This window comes from Micropterus dolomieu, linkage group LG04, assembly GCF_021292245.1.
Source record: "Micropterus dolomieu isolate WLL.071019.BEF.003 ecotype Adirondacks linkage group LG04, ASM2129224v1, whole genome shotgun sequence".
Lineage (NCBI taxonomy): Eukaryota > Metazoa > Chordata > Actinopteri > Centrarchiformes > Centrarchidae > Micropterus > Micropterus dolomieu.
Genome location: NC_060153.1, coordinates 13,261,804 through 13,285,693, shown reverse-complemented (window position 1 = coordinate 13,285,693; position 23,890 = coordinate 13,261,804). Strand labels below are relative to the sequence as shown.

The 23,890-nt window shown below is 39.8% G+C and overlaps 3 protein-coding genes across 6 annotated transcripts in view; 2 read left to right on the top strand and 1 right to left on the bottom strand.

Moving 5' to 3' along the window:
- The window catches only part of pax5 (paired box 5), a 51,405-nt gene extending 50,625 nt beyond the window's left edge, over positions 1–780 (top strand). For both annotated transcript variants that reach the window (XM_046046792.1, XM_046046791.1), the window contains exon 11: positions 677–780. In XM_046046792.1, the coding sequence (XP_045902748.1) occupies positions 677–759 (83 nt within the window). In that variant the 3' untranslated portion in view covers positions 760–780. The remainder of the gene's footprint in view (positions 1–676) is intronic.
- The window catches only part of smim14 (small integral membrane protein 14), a 127,548-nt gene extending 112,281 nt beyond the window's left edge, over positions 1–15,267 (bottom strand). Inside the window, exon 1 of one of the 2 annotated variants that reach the window (XM_046046793.1) lies at positions 15,082–15,267. The gene's annotated coding sequence lies outside the window, so the exon portion shown is untranslated. The remainder of the gene's footprint in view (positions 1–15,081) is intronic. The other variant, XM_046046794.1, reaches the window with a different exon arrangement.
- A 1,116-nt stretch (positions 15,268–16,383) lies between these two features.
- ube2kb (ubiquitin-conjugating enzyme E2Kb (UBC1 homolog, yeast)) lies at positions 16,384–23,854 on the top strand. 2 transcript variants are annotated; one of them, XM_046047974.1, is made up of 7 exons: positions 16,384–16,741; positions 17,616–17,709; positions 17,817–17,875; positions 20,315–20,397; positions 20,535–20,634; positions 20,902–21,030; positions 21,515–23,854. In XM_046047974.1, exons 1-7 carry the CDS (start codon positions 16,679–16,681, stop codon positions 21,587–21,589), a joined length of 603 nt encoding a protein of 200 aa, XP_045903930.1. In that variant the 5' UTR covers positions 16,384–16,678; the 3' UTR covers positions 21,590–23,854. The 2 variants fall into 2 exon arrangements, with proteins under 2 accessions (XP_045903930.1, XP_045903931.1); XM_046047975.1 differs by lacking the exon at positions 16,384–16,741 and adding an exon at positions 17,017–17,158.
- The last annotated feature ends 36 nt before the right edge of the window (positions 23,855–23,890 follow it).

Below are 23,890 nucleotides of genomic sequence, written 5' to 3'. Positions count from 1 at the left end.
TGTGAACGTGATGACACTGCAACAGAAGTGGGACACTGGGAAAGAAACATGAGTTTTTTTAAGTTTTAAACAAATCACCAAGTTAGCCAAATTTTTTTGGAAGAGAAAGTAAATGCTGTCATTGGGTAAGCACACTGTTTTCTCTGTGCAATGAGGGATTATTACTTCGAGGTAGTGTCTGAACATCTCAACATATCAGGTGCATATAGGCAAAAAGGCAAAAACAAGGTCAAGAGAAAAAAATCACTAGAGAAAAAGGCAAGTGAATAGATACTCTTGAAAAGATGATGGTCAAATGAATGAGTTATTATTTCCTGTTGTATGCTCACTTTAAATTTTACAACAAAACACAGTGGAACATTAGCAGCTGTAGAGCCAGATATTTCCCTCAGGAGTAGGTGGAAATCAAACACATTGCTAGACTTCCATTCATCAGGTGGTCAGAATCAGGAATCCATATTAATGCTAATGTTGCTCTGGATCTACTGGATTTGTAGGCAATGGGCAACAGTATGCTAACACATTCCCCATTTCAACTTCAACAACTATTACGTGATAATACAGGATATCAACCTTACGTTTACAGCTTGTTGCATTGCCCAGAAGTGGCCAAAAGTTAAATTAATTCAGGTTTAAATAAGCTGAATGAACCATTTGCGTTTGTGTTTCTGCCCAGGGTCCCCGTACTACTACAGTGCAACATCACGGGGGGCGGGGCCTGCTGCTACTGCAACAGCCTCCGCCTACGATCGCCACTGACCCCTCCTACTGAGAACAGAGGAGGATGAGGAGAAGGAGACGAGGGAGGGAGGGAGGGATGGATAGCACCAGCACCAATCAGTACAAACCTGCCTACGCACGGACAACAATGAGGATGAAGATTTCAAATTTCTGACGTCAGTGAAGTTTGAATTTTCTTTGATTGACACTTAAAGCCAACAAACGCACTGCTGGCCTGCAACACAGACATGCTGTTTGGGTATTACATTACTGAGAGGACACAGGTGTGGCAGTGTCAATATGTGATAGATTAAGAAGATTTTTTTTAAGCACGTAAATTGGACTCCAGTAATTTTGTCAAGGCTTGGTATTCATTGTTTTTAAACAGTCACCTACAAATCCAAGAAATCAGTGGACTGTGTGTGCAACAGAGACTGAAACTGTATTGTGGTCTTCTGGGTAAAATGTGTTTTCAGGTTGAGTTGATCAGAGCAAAATCACTTATTCAAACAGTCTTTTTATGCCCCGACATCAATCAATCAATTTTCTATGCCATGCTACGGTGAAGTAAAGACAATCCAATTCTCATAACTTTAAATGACCAAAATCACTTAAAGCATTACCATTCTAGTCTCTCTGCTGTAGATTCAACACATTTCCCCTGGGATCACAATGCTTAATATTAAATGGGATACCCTACTTGTTCATGGGAGTGTCCAGTTTCACAATTGACCGTTCGCTAAGCCCCCCTTCCTACCCTCATTAGTTACTGTGCTATGCCTGGAGGAAGTGGAAATGGTGTTAAATGTCGTAACAAAACAAAGAAATCTTTAGCTGTAGCCTGTAGTGACTTAACAGTTCATTGATGGCACAGTTAGCTAATGGTCAACACAAACCTCAACATCTGTCACTATTTGTTTGCGTTACACTAATCAGATTTTGTGTTCATTAATAATAGTGTAATTGCTTTATTTGTGTTTCTAAAAATACATTTTTAGTTATTTATACAAGCCAAGCTCAAACAGCACGACTTCAGTAAATCCAGCAGAATACAGAATCAACCTCTGTTAACGTGCCTCCCATCATTTCCCTCCTTAATTGCACATGCAATGAGAAGAGAGGAGCACCTTGCAGACACTCAAACAAATAACACTCCGACTCCAGCCAGCTTGATAAATACAGCATGTTTGAAAAACAGACACAAAGGCCTTTGTAAATCTGGCCCACAGTTCAATGTATCTTTACACCTTTGCTTGTCTGTTGATGGTTTTTAAAAAAGGAAGATAACACTCCACCCTCCAAACTTTAAATGCAGAGTATTAGTCTTACTACAGCCAATCCAAAGCTTGACAGGTCTGCCGTGCCTAGTTGTGGTTGCTGAGCTATGACTGGATAGTTGCTGTTGGGGGTGGGCTTTAGCAAGCGGTCAATTTGAGCCATTTTAGCCAGATCCCACTGTGCTTCCCCAATAAGGAAATCTGTATCCTAACATCCACACTATCATTCAAAGTGGTTTCAATGCCACTGACTGGCCTTCCAGTAAAGCACAGCCTAAAATCTGAGCCCTCTACTGTAAAACGAACAATGTACATGTCACATCAGACCAAAATCAAATCCACCAGGGAGTGTTACTGTACAGGAAGGTGCTATCCTACCTCCCCAGCCAAGATTTAGTCCTGATCAAGAGCTATTTATAATGGAGGAGACACAGAGTAATATATTAAGAAGCTTTTCTGCGCTGCACTCCGTGAGGAGAGTGAATGCCTGTAATGATTTATAATATGTGTCACGCTGTTGTGCTAGAATAGTGATGATGATGATGATGATGACGATGCAGTGAAATATGAAATCTTAAAAAACTTTCAATATGAAAAGAAGTCTTTGTTTATAAATATGACCTGATTGCGATTTTCCTGTTTATAGTTTATAGTATCAGTTGACACCGGTGCCATTGAATAAGACGCCATTTTTCCCCCGCTTCCTGAATATTGAAAAGAAGAGCCAGGAAGCAGTGGCACCCTCTCTTTCTCTCTGTCTCTCGCTCTTTTTCTATCTCTCTCTTTAAACTCCCCAAAGATGGGCCCCCCTAGTGGATCGGCTGACTAACTACAAAAGCACAAAGAGACTCAATCATCATTTAAAGGCGCCATTTTGCTTTCCTTTCAGAACCATTTAGTACTTCTTCTTCTTCTCCCCCTTTTGAGTGCTTGTCCTTGTGCTGTTTGACATCCTGAAATTGTTTCTATAAAAGCTTGCTTTCGTGAAAAAACAAGTGAAACTGTTTTCTTTTTTGTTTGTCTCCTACATCAGTTCTGCGCTGTGACAATGTATGACACCAGGGTTTGAGGCCTTACCCATCCTGTACAGACACAGTAGGACAGAGTTGCCCTTCAGCACTGATCTGAAATCAGTGTGTTATCCCTCTCACATGTTTGAGGGCCCACGGTGTTGATCTTGTGAGGGGGCAATATCTTCCTAAACCTGTACGTAGCTTCCTGTCTCACTTCTGTCCATACAAGATTTGTACAGTAATCAGTGAACGAGAAGAGAAGACACAATGTCAATAGCAATTATTTACATTTGACTTTAGATTTTAGTGATGAAGCTTTCTTTATGATAAAAAGACTAAGAGGTGTGTGGTGTTGTTTTAGCCATCGTCTGCAAGTGTTTACATATCTTTTGTTTTTTTGTTTTGGGGTATGCGTGGCTGGCCGTAGCGCCTTATTGCTACAGTGTAGTTTTGCTAGCTAACAGATTGGAGGCACCGAATCTGCAGCGTGAGACATAAAATATAGCTATATAAACATATAACTATAAACACTGAACAAAGCTGTTAGTTTGTCAATCTTTGTTGTTTCTTGTTTTTGAAATAGTGATAGAGTGGATCATTTTACATTTGTAGATCTCAAAAGTTGTCCAATCTTCTAAAGAAGATTCTTATGACGGCTCACCTGCTGTGCTGCCAGTGGGCACCGCAGCAGGAGCCTTTCCTTATTTCTGTCTCTCTCTCTTGATCTTTCTGAGGCATTATTGAACCTGAACCACACCAGCTGAAAACAAGGACAGTGCCTTTAGTTTTATATGTCAACACCCACCCAACCCCTCCCCACCCGACTGACAACGCATCACTAAAACAAGATTCAGCGTCCCTTCTTGCAACTCCTAAACTTGCCTATCTGCCCATGCAAACAGCAGCCTTTACATTTACATACTGTATCAACAGTAACACTGCACCTCTGATAACAGGACCTAGCCCTGATCAGGCACATTACACATTACGGTTCTGCATTGATATATCCCAGAACTCTGAAATTTCAGTCACAGATTCACTAATGAAATTTGTAACAGGGATAATGTTGAAACTCATCTCATGGTAAATCCTCTTAGCAAACAACAAACGACGTCAGGCAGCTGGAAAGTAACAAAAAAATATATATATTCCAGGAAAGTTCCATTTCTCTAAAGTCAATATAAGCCATGTAAAATCAAAGATGGCTGAGGACTCCTTCCTCACTAATTGATTATAATGATGCGTGCAGAAGAACACTCAGTGCTGCTACTGGTAGCCTGTAGATGTATAAATGAGATTACAGTTTTAATCGCAGTAGATGTAACTGCGGCTGATTTTTGCAGACTTGATAGACTAATGTGAGCTGCAGGTGACTGCAGGTGACTGGGAATAAAAACGGCGCTGTCAAGTCGGACACATTCTACCTGCGTGAGCTTCTGGTGCGTTCCATTTGATATGGGAAGCTGGAAATTTCAAAGGGAACACGCCCTTAAGTCAAATTTCCGACTTGGAAAGTCAGGAGAAATGCTGCGTTCCAGGCAACTCGGAACTGGGAAATTTCCGACCTCCAACTAGAAAAACTTATCCTGGAACGCCACTTGAAGTCGAATTTCCTACTTGTGAAGTCGGAGAAAAAATATGTACCCCGACTTCACGAGGAGCAGCTGAATTACGTCATAAAACAATGTCAGTGCCCATGGAACACACACTGTAAATGGTAAACCATAAACTAAAAGGCAACAAAAAGTATATTTACATGTATTTAAATTAAAATAATAAGATCATATAGTAAAACCTGTTCTACATGTACATTGATGTAGAAATATGTTAGGCATATTAGGTAGCTGGCTACAGTAAAGAATCTCATAAAGTCATCTTCTCTGCATTAAAGTTATTGTTAAAAACATTAGGAAGTGACTTGAGGGTTACTAAACCACTACTGTCACAGTCAGCCCTGGTTTTCGTTCACTTTCGGCGTCATGCACCACCATGCACCTGGAACGCATTGAAGTCGGAAGTTTCAACAAGGAAATATCCCAGTTCCGACCGGTCTCGAACATGGCAATAGGCATTACCCCAACTTTGTGATCCAAGATGGCTACTCTGAGTATCAACAGTTAGTAAAAGCTGTAGTTTATACTGTTTATTAGCACGTCTGTGTACTTGTATCTCAGATAAACACACACAAAGTGCTGTCAAACGTCTGTGGATGTGTTGCTACAGTGTTTTGTATGAGTAAATATCGCACAATGTGTTGTTTTTTTATCAACCGGCCTAACAATGGCTAACCTGGCTAGTTGTAAACAATGGCTGGCCGAGCAAGGTTTTCCGACTTGTTAACTGGAACGCCGTCAACTCGGTGTGACATCATTCCCAGCTCAGACCTCCGAGGTAAATGGAACGCACCATTACTGTGAGCTGAAGTCAATGACTGATCTTGCGGCATTTGTAAAGAAAAATGCCGCGAGACCAGGCAAAAGGTGGTTCCAACTTTGTGCAGCTGGAGAAAAGCAACTGCGGCCGCCGTACACGCCCCTTAGCCACCTTGCTCCCGCCAGGTTTTAATGTCATGTGAAGTGGTGACGACACAATTTCTATCCAGCATGCCTTATGTTAAGTCCAGCATGCATCACGTTAAGTCAGCGCTGCGCAGAACCACATGAAGTCAAACGCACCTATTGTTGCAATACAGCTGTGCAATAGCACCCCTGTTGATGAGGAAGGAGTCCTGCCTTGTAATGAATACAAGAAAAGTCCTTTCTCTGATGGAATAGAGAAAGAATAAATAATGTTTATAGCCATGAAACTATTTCTGGCATTGCCATGAAATTTGGTGAATGAATGAATCCTGAATGAATGACTTGATGATGATTCTCTGACTTTTAATCTAGCACCAGCATCAGGTCAAAATCTGGTCTAAACATCAGTATGTTAGCATTTAGTTCAATACAAGTCTCTCCACCTAAGTGCAGAGTCACAGAGCAGCTTGTTTTGCTGTACACTCATAGTCTTGTTGTTACTTCAAAGTCATCTGTTGTCATTTTTTTCTAGCTTCAAAGTCGCCAGGGTTACCTAGCGTCCACTGAGTTTATATTTTCAACATTTTTCCGTGACAAATTTCATGAATGTGTCTCTGGGAGATATTTATACACACTATATAAGGCCCTGGATCAGGGCTAAACAGGACCTACTGGCCAGAAAAGCAGTGAACACCGAGAAAAGGCACGAAATATACAAAAAAAGCCAAGAAGAGACAGACAGCTTGTAAGTCTGTTCATTAACATTGCTTTTTTATTCAACCAGAGAGTCTTTTAAATTAATTACACAATTTTTCACAAACACACACACTACTGTAAACATGAAGAAATACTGATTGAAAGTTCTCCTTGTGGAGGTGAATCCAGTTGCGCCTCCTTCGACACCAAATTGGACGCCCATTCTCCAGTGTAGCTCAGAATCCACAGTGATACGTTAACAGGATTATTTGTTTAACTATGCATCTCGTAGTGACACAGCTTGCCTTGCCATTGCTTTGACCTAATTGGTTCACATGGGGAGAGAAGAGGTTCTCATTGGGCCGCAGTCGTTTCGATTGGCAGCCGTGACATTGACTGCCGCGATGAGGGGGGAACTATCATTGTGGGTGGTACTGTAGGAAGCACGGTCGGCAGAGGCCACACACACACACACACACACACACATAAATATAACTACAGACACACACTCTCCCTCCCTTTGTCCTTTGCGGAGTGGTGATCGCCCCTCCTCTCATGCCCCTGTGTTCCCCAGGGGAGGCCAAACCTGCTGTGCCATCAGAAGCTCATCCCGTCTTTTTTCTCCCCCTCCCTCAGCCCTAATCTCATCATATCTGATGCACACCCCCCCCCCACACCTTCTCTTCTCTTCCCCTCCTGTAGCACTGCCACACTACCAGGATTAGGAATATTAAAACTATTCTGTTGATTTCAGGCCTGTGACCTTCCTCAAAAAGTCCTCCCTCGTTCTTTAGACAGCCCTATTAATCCTTTTCTCCACTCCTTTCTTACTTTTCTCCCTGACTATTCAGACGTGATGCTCACTGTCCTGTCAGAAAATTCTGCATAGGAATGAAGCACGGTGTTTTGTGCCAAAGCGAGGTCATTTCAATGGCAATATTGCTGCCGGTATCTTTATTTGGCCAAGAATATTCTTTGAGATTGCATTTTAGCATTCAGTTTTCTCTTCATGTATCTACAGAGCATTTAAAACACAAAGAAACACTAGTTTCAGATCAAACAAAGACGTTTCATTTCCTGCTTTGCTAAAGTTTACCATCCATGAAAATACAATCGCATCCTGATTTTGTTTTACCCCAGCTCCTATTCAAATAAGGAAGTGAAATAAATGCAAATTAGTTGTTTCCTTTATTATGATTTCTCACCGAGTGTGCACTGTCTGACTGTATCTCAATATGAATCCACGAAGATGGCTACTGCCTTCGTAAAACCTGAGGGGATTTCAGCATCACAACTTGACAGCAATTAGTGGCACAATCTGTTTCATGCTTGCTGATATAACTAGGCTCTGGACAGATCTCGTACTGAAGTGTTACAATGTTCTGTACATCTTAATATTATTCAACTGTGGAAGAGGAGAAATACACAGGACTCAGCCTACAAAAATCAACTGTGCTTTTCAAGCAGATGTTTCAATCAACAAAAAAAATAGATAACATGATTCTTCACCTTACTGTGGCCTTTCGTGTAACAATCTGGAGTTTTTTGTGTCCATGGCTTCCTATATGGGGTGTTAAAGAGACATTTATATCTGTAATGTTTTGGTAAAAAAAAGAACAAACAAAAGACAGAAAGTAATACATAGAATGCAAATACAGATTCAAAGATGAAATTAGGTTTTAACGATTCAGCTCTATTCTTCAAAATCCAACGCGACAAAAAGAAAACATATCTGTACCATTCACCAAAGCCTGTGATGCCTGTTTTAAATGATAGATTCTTGTACAAAAAAACATATAAAATAGCAGAAAAGACTTACAGATACAAACACAAAATGAAGATAAGAAATGCCTTCAAATATTCTGGAGGGGAGGATTTTAAAAAAAAAAGTAAAAGAAATGCTTCTTTAAGAAAATGTGTATGTTTTTTATTCGATTTTCTAGTAGTTGCAAACAAACTTGGTGTTTTTTCTCTTTGTGTGTCGTGTGTTGTCTTAATATTTGAATGTATTTTACTGCAGTGCGAATTTGCCAAAGATATCATATCACTTAATTTCTCTCCTTTATTTTTTTGTTTCATTTCTTTTTGTTCCTGAATTGTGACCAATTTTGTTCAGAAAACTGGAAATAAATGGTAAATTTGATATTATGCTTATTTTTCATATTTCTATTGTTAATATTATTGTTATTTTATTTTCTGGGTTTGAGTTTACTGTGAAATATTAAATTGCAGTTTGCTTGATGCATCTCTTCATACTCAGTCTGTGTACATGTCCATCTGTCCACCTGAGTGACTGTTGTTGGTGAATTATTCCATTTATGTACCTGTAATGTGAAGCTAAGAAGTAATTATTTGTAAATATTTGCCATAATTTTATTGGTCCTTCAGAATAAAAAATAATTTTTTGGAAGTTAAAGTTTCTGTGTCAGTACTTTGCTGCAGATGTACACTTGCAAACAAACAACACACACACACACACACACACACACAAATACTTTAAATGAAATGACACATTCCTCAAAATCAGCCTGGACAGCCGGAGACTTCCAGAGCAGTGTGACCCTGCAGCGTAGCTTTCATCCTGGGGACACAGATCTCTTCTTGGCATGTCTGTCTGAGTGAATGGAGTGTCCCAGTGCTGCAGTCTTGGCTGCTGGCCGAGTCCAGGAGGGGGCAGAGGTGTGTGTGTGTGTGTGTGTGTGTGTGTGTGTGTGTGTGTGTGTGTGTGTGTGTGTGTGTGTATAGAGTAAAGGAGAAAGAGGAGGGGGAGAGGAGTGATAATAGGACACAAGCCACGACATGGCGACAACACGCCACACACACAGAAAACAGCACAAGCCCAGCTTGAGACACAGGCTGGTCCGCAGCTTGGGTGCCTGCCCAGGACGCCAGGACAGCACAGTGCGCTTTTGTGTGTGTGCAAGTGTGTGTGCGTTCAAGCTCATTTTGGTTACTTGCCAACTAAAGGCAGCCTTGAAAGGTTGTGTAAGAATGCAGCAACACTTGTGAAAGATCACAATCACTGTTTTATTCCAGCAATCAGGGCTGAATTAACCTGCTAGAGGGCCCAGGGGCAAAATAATTAGCTGCGGCCCCTAGTGGGCCCTTTTCAAATACATTTCCTCATCCCATTTTTCTTCCCAGGGCCACAGAAATAAATTAGTATTCCTATGCTGAACTACTTGCATTGCCCAGGTTTACAGTGTTAGTAACAATTTCATCTCTATAAACAGATATAGGCATATGAATGCAGGATCTGTAGGCAAGAAAAAAGATTTCTGTATCAGAACGTTTGTATTCTGAGAAGTACTGACCAGTCATGTTTGAGCGTTAAGCTTTTTATTAGCTTTTTATTAATTTATTCACATTCAAATTGTTATTGTCAGACGATAGCCAGTGCGCACAAACGAGGAAGTCTTGACCAGCACATGTGTTATCCAGATATATGCTGGCCACACTGGAACCCCCAAAACATTTTTACATTTACTGGTCATGATGTGTACACAAATGAGAGTGTCCTCCAGCCCACTTGATGTAATACCGACAAAGTTTTTACTGAAAGTAATGGATTCTGTTGGGCCCCATTTGATCTCTGTTTTTAACAGCTCCCTATCTACTGGTTGTGTCCCTGATTATTTTAAAATGGCTTGCGTGAACCCACTTTTAAAGAAACCTGGTTTAGATCCCTCCTTCCATTAAAATTTTAGACCAATTTCAAAACTGCCTTTTATTGCAAAGATTTTAGAAAGAATTGTGTCCAAACAGCTGCTCACTGTACTGGAAAATAACAAATTATTTGAAAAGTTTCAGTCTGGTTTTAGGAAGTACCACAGCACTGAGACTGCCCTGCTTAAAGTCACCAATGACCTTTTAATGTCTGCTGATGAAGGTATGTGCTCAGTTCTGGTACTCCTGGACCTTAGCGCTGCTTTTGACAACATCATGTTAGACAGACTGAGGCACTGGGTGGGGATCTCTGGTACGGCCCTAAAATGGTTTTCATCCTACCTGTCAAATAGGAAGTTTTGCGTGTCTGTAAACAACTATGTCTCTTCGTTCTGTCCAGTTAAATATGGTGTGCCTCAGGGGTCGGTCTTAGGACCCATTTTGTTTTCCTTGTATCTGCTTCCCCTTGGAGATATTATCCATAAACATGGTATTTCTTTTCATATTTATGCTGATGACACACAAATGTACTTGCCCGTCAGATCCACAGACCCTGGAATGCTGAGTTCACTTAACAACTGCCTTTGTGAAGTTAAAAAATGGATGTCAAATAATTACCTCCAGCTGAACTCAGACAAAACAGAAATCCTGGTCATCGGGTCTCAGCAGATGGTAAGTCAAATACTGCCATCTGCTGGTTCCCTAGTAAATCACATTAAGCCTGTGGCAAAGAACCTTGGTGTTTGGTTTGATAGTAATTTAAATTTCGAGCAGCACACCACAAAGCTTGTTCAACCATGTTTTTATCAACTTAGAAATATAGCAAAAATTCGATCCATGTTAACTTTTAAGGACACCGAGACCATTTTACACGCCTTCATCTCATCACGCCTGGATTATTGCAACAGCCTTTTCACCTGTTTAACCCAAAAATCTATTGATCGACTCCAGACTGTCCAGAACTCAGCTGCCAGGCTTTTAACCAGAACAAAGAAATATGACCACATTACTCCTATTTTAGCTTCATTACACTGGCTCCCAGTAGGTTTTAGAATTGACTTTAAAATTCTATTGATCACTTTTAAAGCTCTTCATGGCCTCTCGCCTTGTTATAATTCTGACCTTTTAGTCCCATACACACCAGCACATACCTTGAGATCCTCGGGCAGAGGTCTGTTGTCTGTTCCAGAGTCTCGACTGAAAACTAAAGGGGACAGAGCGTTTGCTGTCAGGGCCCCGAGGCTCTGGAACAGCTTGCCCGAGGAAATCAGGTCGGCTGAGTCAGTGAACTCTTTTAAGTCCCTTCTTAAAACATACTTTTATAGGAGAGCCTTTCCTGATTTTATCCCTTTTATTGTATTTTACTAATTTTATATTTATCTTAAACGTGTATTTTAGTCTTTTCAATGTTTTTCATGCTTTTATCTTGTATTGTTTTTGTATTATTGTCTCATGGGTATTATTGTCTTTACACTTGTTAAAGCACTTTGTAACTTGTTTTTGATAAGTGCTCTACAAATAAAGATTATTATTACTTATTCCCCTTTGTAATAATTACCCTATTTATTTCTTGTCCGTTATAATCTTCAACTTTATTAATTACTTCTTTTTTTAAATGTATTTATTTATGTGTGTGTTAATATTTAATAGTCTGTTTTATTCTTCGGTTGCATTTTCTACCCTATTTCCCCAATCTCTGCCTGTCCTTTTTATATTTCTCTATGCATTTCTGCCTCTTTATGCAAATGAGGAGGGGCTGTGTCTCAAGGGGTGAACTTCTCCCCTATTGTGTGTGTTATTTTACTTTTAATACACATGTAACAGGTTTTATACTTCCTGTGAATATAATAATTCTTATTTTCATACTGTATATCCGTTGTGTAATGTGATAAATTATGTTGTATGTGGTGCTCGCATGGCGTACTATTGAGACTTCATTGCCCTCTTTAGATAAGACTCAGACTGCAACATGTGTCTTTGCAAAGAGAAACAGACAGAAAAAAAGTCTGTAACTCTGCCTGTCAGCTGGCTCTGCTCCATTAAAACTGAATTTACCATACAGAATTGAATACGAGTGCACTCCAGATTTAGCTGCAGCTAGCTGACCGTGTGCTTCTCCCTATACCGCAGTTCTGTGTCCATGCATGCAGCAAACTGAACACTGTCAGAGCGTCCACACGAAAAGGGAAGGAAGACATGTTTTGGTAGTATTGTCTTCAAATAGAGTTGCTAAACACCTCAGCGCACTGAAGGAAGCCATCTGACTGTGTGAGAAGAAAGCTTGTTGATGTGTGCAGGTAGAGTAGGCCTAGAGCTCTCCGGTCTGACTGGTCCACCAAAAGGGGAGAAGGACACAGTCCCTCCTCATTTGCATAATGAGGTAGAAATGCATAGAGAAATGTAAAAAGGACAGGCAGAAATAAATACCGTTGGGGAAATAAATAGGGTAGAAAATGCAACCGAAGAACAGACAAAAATATTAAAAACACACACACACACACACACACACACACACACACATAAATACATTTAAAAAAAAAAAAGAAAAAAAAGTAGTAATTAATAAAAGTTTAAGATTATAACGGACAATAAATAAGGTAATTATTACAAAGGGGAATAAGTAAAGAAGATAATTAAAATAGATGTATACATTTATGTCTCCTTGTATAGTTTAATTACTGCCTACATTTATTTACTTTTTTGTGCATTTAATCAGATGCTTATTTATTTATTTCTGTACTTATTTCTGAATTTGTCAGGATCAATCCTCCATAGCTATGGGGGCCTAATCAAAGTTGCCATGGTCTATACCGATTTGAGTCTATATCGACTTTTACTTGCCTTTTCCCCCCCACTGTGAATTTATACATGGTCCAGTTGACTTGAGGATTGAGACACTGTTTTTACATTACCTTGGATGCATCTTTGTTAGCTTTAGGCATTACCAACATATCTGCAATAAGCCAATATTGCCAGACATATTTATAGTTTTGGGGTCTCATTTATAAATGGTGCGTACGTACAAAACAGGGCTGGAAAAGTGCGTACGCCACTTCCCAAGCAAAGTTTGTGATCTATAAAAACAAACTTGACGGGAGAATGTGAACCATGCGTAGGCACATAAAGAGGAGAAATGAGAAATGGCGACTCGCATGGCAGAAGGATGAAACTGTTTGAAATGAGTAGGCCTACTATTGTGAAAAATAAAATCTGACTATTACCTCTGAGTATTGTAGGCTTAAAGCCTTTCTGAATAAACAAAACACCCGTTTGACTTTCCCCAAAGTGCGCAATAAAACAACAACAAAAAATTTAAGATCATTTGCAGCACACAAAAGAACCAGATTTAGGATAATAAACACAAACAGAGATATATAAAAGAATGCCTCAAATATGTTGTACAGTTCAGTCAGGACTCATTAATTAATACTTGCATGCAGTGCAATTTATTCTCATAAATAAGGTGAACAGGAGGACAAATTACATTTAAATTGATGCCGTTTTCAGTGCGTCAGTCAAGCAAATAGGAGTGAATACTTTCATAAATCCTATTGTTATCAGAAGTTCGTTGCCTTATTGAGCCAAACGCTGTGCGCCAGCATGTGGACGTGATGTGCTGCTTGTAAAAACACATAATGGAAAATATAAAACTATTTTATTAAGTAAATCTTTAAGCTTATGTCATTTAGCCTTCAACCAGTCATATTTCTTTTAACTCATGGGCAGCCTCTTAAGTGAATGGACTGTTGTGTAGCCTAAATAAATGTTTAAACACAAGTGGAGTGCATTTGGTTTAATCTCTTTTCAAAGGAGGGAATCCAAATTACAACCTGGGTCATCCCATCTTGCCTGTGTGTCCCCCTCCAGTCAGTGACGTCACTACTCAAGAGGGATGCCCCTTCCTGGTTGTAAAGAGGTAGAGCTCCAGTGCCCCCTTTCCTCAGGTGCACAAGCGTTGCACCAAACATCATGCTTCAGCTTCACCAAAAGGAACGTCAGTGTCACACTGAGTTAAATTTCATTTTGTAGCTTCTCTGTCAGATTTTGTCTCCTTTTCTTCAGACATATTAATATTGATGAGGGGCGTTTCACTGACCATTTATAGGCAACTATGGGCGTTTGAAGGGTTGGACATGGAGCTCCCTCACGTGCGCCACATTTCAAGTTGATTGTGATTTATAAAGGGAACACTGCTTAGAAGTTTGCATATGCACGGTTTTATAAATCTAAATATTTTTGCCGTAAGCTATTCTTGGCTTTTGGGCGCATGTACACTTTTAGTGAGGATTCTATGCACAGTTTTATAATCGAGAACCCTGGTCTATACTAGAGCTGTTGAAATCGTAATATTGGCCTACTGCAATTTTCAAATCGCAGGAGGCGCAATTGTTAAAGGTAATGCGTGTCAAAATTTTAAATTAAATATTGTTGTGCTGCAGAGATGTCTTGGCTTACAAATCATTTTCTAGAGATTTAAGAAAGCATCTTTGTTTAATACGGACCCTTGCAAAAATCAAACCATAATTCATTTTAATGTTTTTCAATGAAAATTAGAAATATAATTTCCCCAGGTATCGCAAATCATAGCAGTCAGTCAAAATAATAGCAATTAGATATTTTTTCATAATCGTTCAGACCTATTCAATTCCACAATAAAGTGAACAGTAAAGCATGTTTTAATTTATCCCTGTGGCTACATATTTCTTCAGTATATTTCTAATATCTGTACTATGAAGTAACGATGAATCTGCTCGACCCCAAAATGCTTAAATATAAACTGAAAAACATATGACTTTCACTGTATATTAATTTAATACAGAAATAAATTCCTACAAGGCCCACTTGTAACCGAGTTGTAATAGTTAAGTTATATCAAAACATGTACACGTTATATTTTCCATGGGCGGCAGGCTGCCTACAAATTTCTACAGACGAAGATAATGAAGTGACCAGTCAGTTTATCTCGACCCTGCTGAAATCCAGTCAAGGCAGCTATCATGACTTCATGTTACTCTCACTGCTCTCGAACTAGTTAAGCTAACGTCAGTCTAGCATATTGCTAACCTACAGCCAGCCAGCCAGCCAGCCAGCCGACCGTGAGAAAACTCGCAGCATTGTCTTTTTCCGTCTGTTAACGGGCATATGATTAGAGACAGATGTAACAGCAAACGACAACGAAACACGACTTACTTGAGCTTTGTAGACGTTCAGAAAACGTCAAATATCTTTAAAGGGCCTGGGCTACACTGCTGCAGCACTGTTCTTTTCCGCCGAAGCCGTTAGTCTGCAGACATTTCAACCTACCGTCTGTGTTTTGTTTGATACACGTGAGGAGGAACCAGCTATTCTTCGCGACTCACCATCCGGGAACTCGTGCTGAGGGGTGTGGACCAATGGGGTGGACCGTCACTTATTGGTCCAAAAGTTAGATGGGCGGGTCTATAAGCCAATCACAGTGGGAAACGATTACAACGTCTGGATAGTAAACAAACAGTCCAGCTGGCTACCATCAGACAGAGGCAGATGACCCCAGTTCAAACATTTGTTCGTCTGTAACCAAATATACAATCGTATATTTACTGAAATACAGTACTTTCTACTTCTACTCCAAATAAATATTGTACTTTTACTCCATTATAAGTATGTGACAACTGTAGTTACTTTGTACATTAGAATTTTACATACAAAACATGTGGCCAGTTTATAAAATATAATTCATTTAACGATATTTAATATGTGACGGTTAATAAATATTTTATACCTTGTAAAATGGGAACCTGTTTGAACAATTATTTTGATGCATATAGTGTACATTAGTTTATTTTACATAAACATCGTCTAGTTAGAGAACATTTTTTTATTTTATTTAATGGAATGAAAATCAAAAGAAAATTTTATGTAAAAGTAGTAACAACACCCTATAAAAACGTAGTAGTATCAACGGTATTTCAGAGTGTTATTATATCATATTATTGGATCATTATGCATTAATGTGTAAGCAGCATTTTAGTCATGTTTCTGGTCGAGGAGAAGATAGTTCTGTTAGTTGTATCACGTTTTAAGAAATTAATGTATGTTTTGTGTGTGAAAATCCAAATAAATCACTCAGGGGAGAACCTGACAGCTTCAGTCTCTTACTTTTTATTTTGCCACTTAGTAAGAGATGGCAGCAACCTGTGATGTAAATCCCATGAAAGTAGTTAAACTTCAGTTGAAGTGTAAGTAATGAAAGCAACTGAAGTGTCACTAAAAGAGTGAAAGTAGAAATGTCATTTGAGTGAAATGCTCAGTTTAAGTTGAAGCCTCAGAGATAGTGTGTACAGTAAATACCCCCCACCCCCCAAAACAATAACAACAATTAGGTAAGATGTTGGGATGGGCATTTGTGTGATGTTGCATCCTGTAGCCTATATGAATGAAAATGCTAGTAACCCGTGCTAGGAACCAGATGTGTTGAGAGCACATGATGAGAAATGTCCTGAAGGCAAGTTTGAAAAGAACATAAACCTATGTGCCAGAGCTCATTAATGAAAGTTCCAGTTTCTACTCCATTTAGCTGGCTGTGTTTGTTCTGGACTGACTGACTGACGCTGTGCGCTGGCTGGCAGGGACTCGACGGCAACGGTGAGCTGCCTCTGAAGTGAAAAGAAGCGGTGGACGGTGAAAGTGAAAGGAGGGCTTCCTAACTGTGAAAAGGCACCGAGCAGGCAGTCCCCACACAGACAGACAACATAGGGAGAGAGGCCCCGGGTCTTGCTTCAAGGCAGCAGCAGTTCAGCAGACAGCCATGGCTAACATCGCGGTCCAAAGGATCAAGCGGGAGTTCAAAGAAGTTCTCAAAAGCGAAGAGGTGCAGTAACGTTACTGGATTTGTTTTGATTTTTAACTTAAAATCAGATCCTTTTCTTGTTACCGTTTTCAACTCCGGTAAAGTGTCTGTATTTTACCAGAGAGCCCTCGCTAACGCCAGGTGCCAGTCCTGTGTTGCGGCAGGTCAGGCCCGAGCAGGAGAACTTTAGCTAGCTTTAGCTCGATATCAGCGTCTGGTCGAACCTCTCCTGTTGTGGCTGGTGGGTGTGTTCAGGAAACAGCGGGGATTCAGCTTTGTCAACTGACAGGCCCTCTGTTTCTAACAAACAATACCGCATACCTTTGGGAAATTATCCAACTTAAACAAACCTATCGTGTATGGGCTGTAGCGCACGTTTCACACAAGATACAGTGGATGCTAACTAATGTTAACATAAATGAGTTACTGACAGTTCGGGTAACGTTATTTTGACATCTCATCTACTGTTAGCATTAACGTTAGCCTGTGGCGTTATGCTGTAAGGTTCACCAACTTAACACATTTATGTAACGTTAATCAACTGTTTGTTTGAGTTGGGAAGCGGTTATTTAACGTGTGTATTTTGTCATCCTACTGCCTGTCAAGTGTTGTTATTGTATGTTTGTAGTTACTTGCTAGCTTGGCTGTACTAGCAAGCTATCTATGGTGCTAACGTATTTAAACGCCTTAACGCGTCCTATGAAAATATATACGGCTTTGATTTTTTTTATAGGAAATGACAGTTGTCTGTACTGTTTAAAAAAAATAAAAAATTAAGGCGCGTGGGTTCATACTTGACAGAGACATGTCAACTTCAAGACACCGGCTAAGAGTTGTCAGTCCTTAACCAGCAGGGTAATTCATTGTGTCCCTTCTCATTTGTCCCAACTCACAGACAAGTAAAAACCAGATAAAAGTAGATTTGGTGGATGAGAACTTCACAGAGCTGAGGGGGGAGATAGCAGGTCCTCCAGATACACCATATGAAGGTATTGTCACACACCTGCATCATAATAACCTGACAAACTAGCTGCCACACGACTTTTGTTATGATTTGTCATGCTAAAACATTTTGTTGTTGTTCTTTCTTTTCAAGGTGGCAGATATCAACTTGAAATAAAAATCCCAGAAACCTATCCTTTTAACCCGCCAAAGGTATGCGTGTCAGTATCTCCCATCTGGTACCTGCTGTATGTCCTTTGCCTCTCTCTCACTCTTCAGTGCATGTACATCTATGCTATTATCCTGGTTAAGATAGTTTTGGAGTAAAATTCATATTCTGGTTTGAGAAACAGTGCTCTTAATCCAGTTTTGAAGGAACATGAATATGCTATCTGAAGTGCTCTAATAGAAAGCGGGACACTGTGGCTCCTAAATAACTGTGTAATATTGAGGTTTCTGATTACAGTCATGTGCACAGGTGTTACATAGTAGTTTGTCAGTGAATGGAAAAATTTGAGTTGTTACAATCTACAAGCCAAAATGAAAGAGGAAGTCCGATACTGATAAAACATTAGGGAGTTTCTGAAACGTTTAGTAATCAAAGACACACCTGCACACAGAGGATCAGAAAACCTAGATACTATTACGTTAATTTACACAGAGAGCTGAATCTTGATTTAAACATTGTATCTAAATGTAAGGGCGATAGACATAATATTCACTGCATTGCAATATTGATATATGTGGTAAATTAAGCTTCTCAAATCAGTTGAGAAACTGTTTATGGATAAAATAACCAGAGAGAGATGTCATTATTTTTTTTTTTTGGCTTATCCAGTGAATTAAATACCTGATAAACCCAGTGCTGTGTCTTATTGATGCAGAAATCATAAAAATCCAATATTGCCTAAAGCAGTTCTGCTCATTGACTTGTACCATTGTCCACAATGGCTCAATACACCCGGAGAAACAGCTACCACATTATAAACAGTATGACAAAATCTCTGATGGTAGACAAATAATTTTATCATAAATATTGTCATTCTGTCCAACCCTACTCAGATATGATCAAAACAAGAATAGACCAGGGCCCTGTTTCAGAAAGCAGGCTTAACAAACTCTGAGCTTATCCCTGAGCTCTGAGTTGATTGAGCCTGAGGTGGGAAACTCTGAATTTTCGGTTCTAGAACAGCTGATCAGAATAAGTTCAATCAACTCTGAGTATGTTGAGCCTGATGGAAGAGCGTGCGTGGTAATGAAAAAAAGCCATCATCAATGGAGCTCTGATACTACGATTCACCACGGCAACGGGTGAATAAAGGCAGAGTTTCCATTTTAATCGAGTGGAGCTAGAACTATTCTTGCGTGCCAACGTGAACCGTGATAGGCTCTAAAATGCAGGAGTGGAAGAAGGATCAATGCGTTAACATTATTAGGCCACTATACAGCGTTGCTCATCCATCATTACCAGACTGGAATTTCCTTAATGAATGATAAAGTGCTACAGCCCATTACATTTGATTTTAAATAGGAAGGCTATATTTATTAAGCAGTAACCCAACGGGACAAAATGCCGGTGGCAATCGACTACCTGATTATGAAAATATGTAGGCTATAGATCAAATATAAGACACAGTTTACTCATGAACCTGTGATTGTAAAGTCACAGTCACACCCAGCAGGTTAGCCTAATCATTATTTTTTGCAGTGGAAAATGTGTCTATAGGTTCAAACTGACTGTAAAGTTTTAGACTTCTATTTTACATTAATAAAATCTTGCTCACTTCGTATTTTTTTTAATGCTGTCAAAATACATTCAGACTGTCAGCAGCTAATAATGGAAAAACTCACTTTTAAACCTTATTTAAGCCTATTTGTTTCAGCTTCACCACAGTCATCCTCACTCAGAAATAGTCACATTATCTCCAGTTGATAACTATGATAGGAATGTTCCAATCAGTGCGACTAGCCTACAATATGAAAGATTACTGTTGATTGATCAGTTTTATAGGTTACATATTAAACAGTGATTGCTGCAGTAATGTAGCCCACAGTAGTCTAAGTGTTTTCAGTGCAATTGTCACAGTGTTATACCTAAAGACGGACATAGATTTTATTCTGTGCTGAGGATAAATCCACGATGTGTGGAGATCTGTCCATACATCGATGAGATTGTTCATAAAAGCGGTCATGTTTGGATGAAATACTAATAGCCTATCTAACAGGGATTTTAAAGTTTTTAATGATGTAAATGCATTCAGATGTGTGCTTTGATATGGACAGTATGAATGAGGAAATGAAACTGTGTGTCAAACAGCCGCCTCAAGGGGGAGGAGTCCGAGAGAAACTGACGGTTTTCCAACTTATCCTGTGAACCCAACCTCCTCCCGAGGAGCTTAGGTTCACATCATCAGTTGCCGGAGTTACTGATCTAGAGTTTATCTGATCTCACTCTCTGAAACAGAAAACCCAGAGTTTCCCTCATCTCAGGCTTAACATACTCAGAATTTTCACAAATCCCGCTTTCTGAAATGGGGCCCAGGATACACATGAGTTTGTTTGTAAATATTCCCATTGTAACCCACACTTGCCTCCTTATGGTCTCTAATCGTACCAGTTTTATCCAGATAACCTCTCACCTGTCTTTCCTAGGTGCGTTTCATCACTAAGATCTGGCACCCCAATATCAGTTCTGTGACAGGAGCAATATGTCTGGACATTTTAAAAGACCAATGGTGAGTGAGCCTTATCTGAACCTTCTGACCTACTGTACTCAATGTTCCAGTGTGACTCCCCCATCTCAAAAACAGGTAAAAACAAAACAAAAAACAACTTCACTTATCTGCTCCAACTTTGAATCTGTCTCACCCAGGGCAGCTGCAATGACCCTGCGGACGGTGCTGTTGTCTCTACAGGCTCTCCTCGCTGCAGCAGAACCAGATGATCCACAGGATGCTGTAGTAGCGAACCAGGTGAGAAAGATGTTTGTGTGTGTTTTTTATTCGGTAAAACTCCTCTCTTCAGATGGTTTTCAGTGGGGAAAAAAGCCAAAAATTAGAAGGATCTTTTTGTAGAATTATATAATATATAAAATATTTTGGTAACAATGTTTGTTTTGTGTCATATTTGGCCAGTTTTAGTCTGTCTAAAAGACAGTGTCTCCCTCTTTCTCACCTTCACTGTTTCCTGAATAGTTTATATTTCACCATGCTCACTGAGCTTTCTCTCTACATCCTCAGTATAAGCAGAACCCAGAAATGTTCAAACAGACTGCGAGGCTGTGGTCTCACGTCTATGCAGGTGCTCCTGTCTCCAGTCCCGACTACACTCGCAAAATAGACAAACTCTGTGCCATGGGCTTTGATAAGGTCAGAAACGCTTTCTGTTTTTGTTGTACCATAATGTTTATATGTTGAACAAAGCATAGTTTGGGGGGGGGGGGTATTGTTTAGTAAAGCTGAAACAGAAAATGAATAATCAGTTGTTTGAGTAATTATTCAGCAATAGTGGCAAGGGTTCTCTGGTTCCAGCTTCCTAAATGTAAATATTTTTGTTTTTATTTATGTTTTTCTTAGTCTTCTATGATAGTAAAGTGAATATCTTTGGGTTTTCGACTGTTGGTTGGCCAATTCAGGTCTAGTTTAACAGCAAGCTTGTCAGAGCGAGCAGGCATAATTTATTCAAACACAATTATCATGGGAAGATTTTATTGTTGTGTTTTTCAAAAAAAGAAGCTGCTTGCATCAAAGGGTTGACACATTTCATGTCCATAATAGCACTTACTTACCTCCTTTTTAACTCTTGTATTAACTTCATCTGAAGTTTTAATTCCATTTCCCCCCTCGCATACAGAATGCAGTAATAGCGGCCTTGTCGTCAAAATCCTGGGATGTGGAAACGGCGACAGAGCTGCTCCTCAGCAACTGAAACCCAGACAGGTGTGAGGACCACAAACTCCCTTCATCATAACATCAGCACCCTCCCCCTGGGCACCATTCAACCATTGCCTTTTTGTTAAGCAGACAACGCCCCATTCACCACAGCAGTCTGAGCCTTCTTTTCTAACAAGTTTGCTCGCTACAAACTCAACACTGGCAGCACAACGCCAATATGCACACCGCCCTGTTGCCTGTCTGACCCCCGTCTGTCCGTTATGCTGAGTCTTTTCTGCCACTAACTTAAAATGTGTGTCCTTGTAATCAGCCACCAATATCATTCAGTCATGCTTCTTGTCTTCCATGCCCTTTAATCATATTGACTCTGAAACTTTTTTTTTTCACAAATTTTTGTTCCTTCAAATAACTGCCATTGCCTGGCAGATTTCCCAGGGTAAAAATGTAAAGGAAGTCCTGCATACTGCTCTCACAGTACGTCACTATTTACTCCCTCCAGCATCCAGTTGGACATTTTATATCCGTTTGTTGTCTTTTATGGGCATTTAATGCTATTAAAGTCTAGCAGGACTAAATTATGACTGGATATTATTCTGCAGGAGCAGTGTAATGGATTATTTTTCAGTTTATCATAGACGCTTCTATCATTTGCAGAGGTTTGGATGTACACATTTTTTTTCTGTCTGTGTCGAATTACAGAAGATCACAGACATCCTGCACAGAAGAGGGGGGAAAAAAAAAGTCATGTAAATAGATGTGTGTAAATTTGAAAATACAATGGGGATATACTTTTTTTCTTACATGGCATTGTAAAACAAATTATTTTAAATATAAACTATGCCTAGTTTACAATTATATGGAGAGAGATCTTTTTATGCTTTTGTGATCCAGAAGAAGTCCTTTTAAATGCTCTGCTGTTTCTTTTTTTTTCTTCTTACGATTATTCAGGGGTGGCACAGCCAAAATCCTGGCCGTAATGGCATAGGACTGCCAGCTTAGGCCCTTGAAGGTCATTACATGACACCCTTTTCTGCTACACCACAATCCCATCTTTTTCTGTGTCCTTAATTGTCCTCGCATGTTTCTCTGCTGCCTTTGATTTTATTTGGCCAAAAGATGTGGTGATGGGGTGTCTGTTCGATTCAACACCCCTTCAGACTCGTTCTAACCTGAGAAAAGAGATGCCCGGAACCCCTGCTCGGCAAGAGTTTGGCATCTGTTGATTTGACAAGTATGTTGCTGGAAAATGTTCTCTTCCGCTCCGAACAGATGCCCCTGGCACCAACAGGAAGCACAACACAAGAAGAGAACGAGTGATTCTGAATGTCATTAAGGATTTGAGTTTGCAATGCTGTGGTTTTGTTTTTCAGAGCAGTCACTTTAAACCGCGGGCACACTGTTTTCAGCCACAGGTTTAGGATCTGCTCACCCTCTCTCATGCCTAATGTTGATCATTAAGAGGGGGAAGCTTTATCGCTAATCACAGATCCAATCCAGCTGTACTCAATCAAAACTTTGGCCATATATAGAGGTGTATAGGTGTGGTCCTATATTCCCAAACATGCTTTACTACACAGCCAAGTAAGACGCTCATTGAGGTGGCCTTTGAACATATGAGTAGTAAGAGGCTGGAATTCCTCTGTTGTTCTATGAAGCAGATTGCAGACCTGCAGTGTTTTCACATGTTTTGATTTGAGATATGTGGACTGTACAGAAATGTTTAGCATATAGAGAAGTGGCGTGTTGAATTCTCATATGGCCTTTTTTTTTTATATAAACTATCTTCTTTTTGTTTGCCCTCCAGCTCTGCCCCTACCAACACAATGGCATATTACAGTATTACATGAAGTTATCATGCAGTCTCTCCACTGACGCTGAACCGTTTCCAGCCAGAGCCCACCCCCATCCCAAAAAAGGTTCATGGATAGGGAGACGAATGCGCACACACACCATCTCTTTTACTTGTAAATAGACAGGTTCTTGATAAAGAGCTGTGTTGTTATCACTAGAGTGCACCACTGATGGCTGGATTTATATTTTGTAAGAGAAAGAAAGGACATAAAGGAGAAGAGGGCCCCCATTCTCCGCGTCTTCCTGGTGTTCTCATTATGTACAATATTGCACGATGACAAAGCAAAAAAAAAAAAAAAAGGGGCTGTTGCATCTCAGTTTCTCCCTTTGGAGTGAGACTTATTTTCCTCTTTAGTTTCCTTGGAAGCAAGCATCAGCAGTATAAAAAGCATGGTTATTTATTGTGACAGTGTCATGTTTCTTTGATTAAAAAAAAGTGGAAATTCAAGATTGCTTCTGTTGTGTCTTTTCAAAACTGCACTTC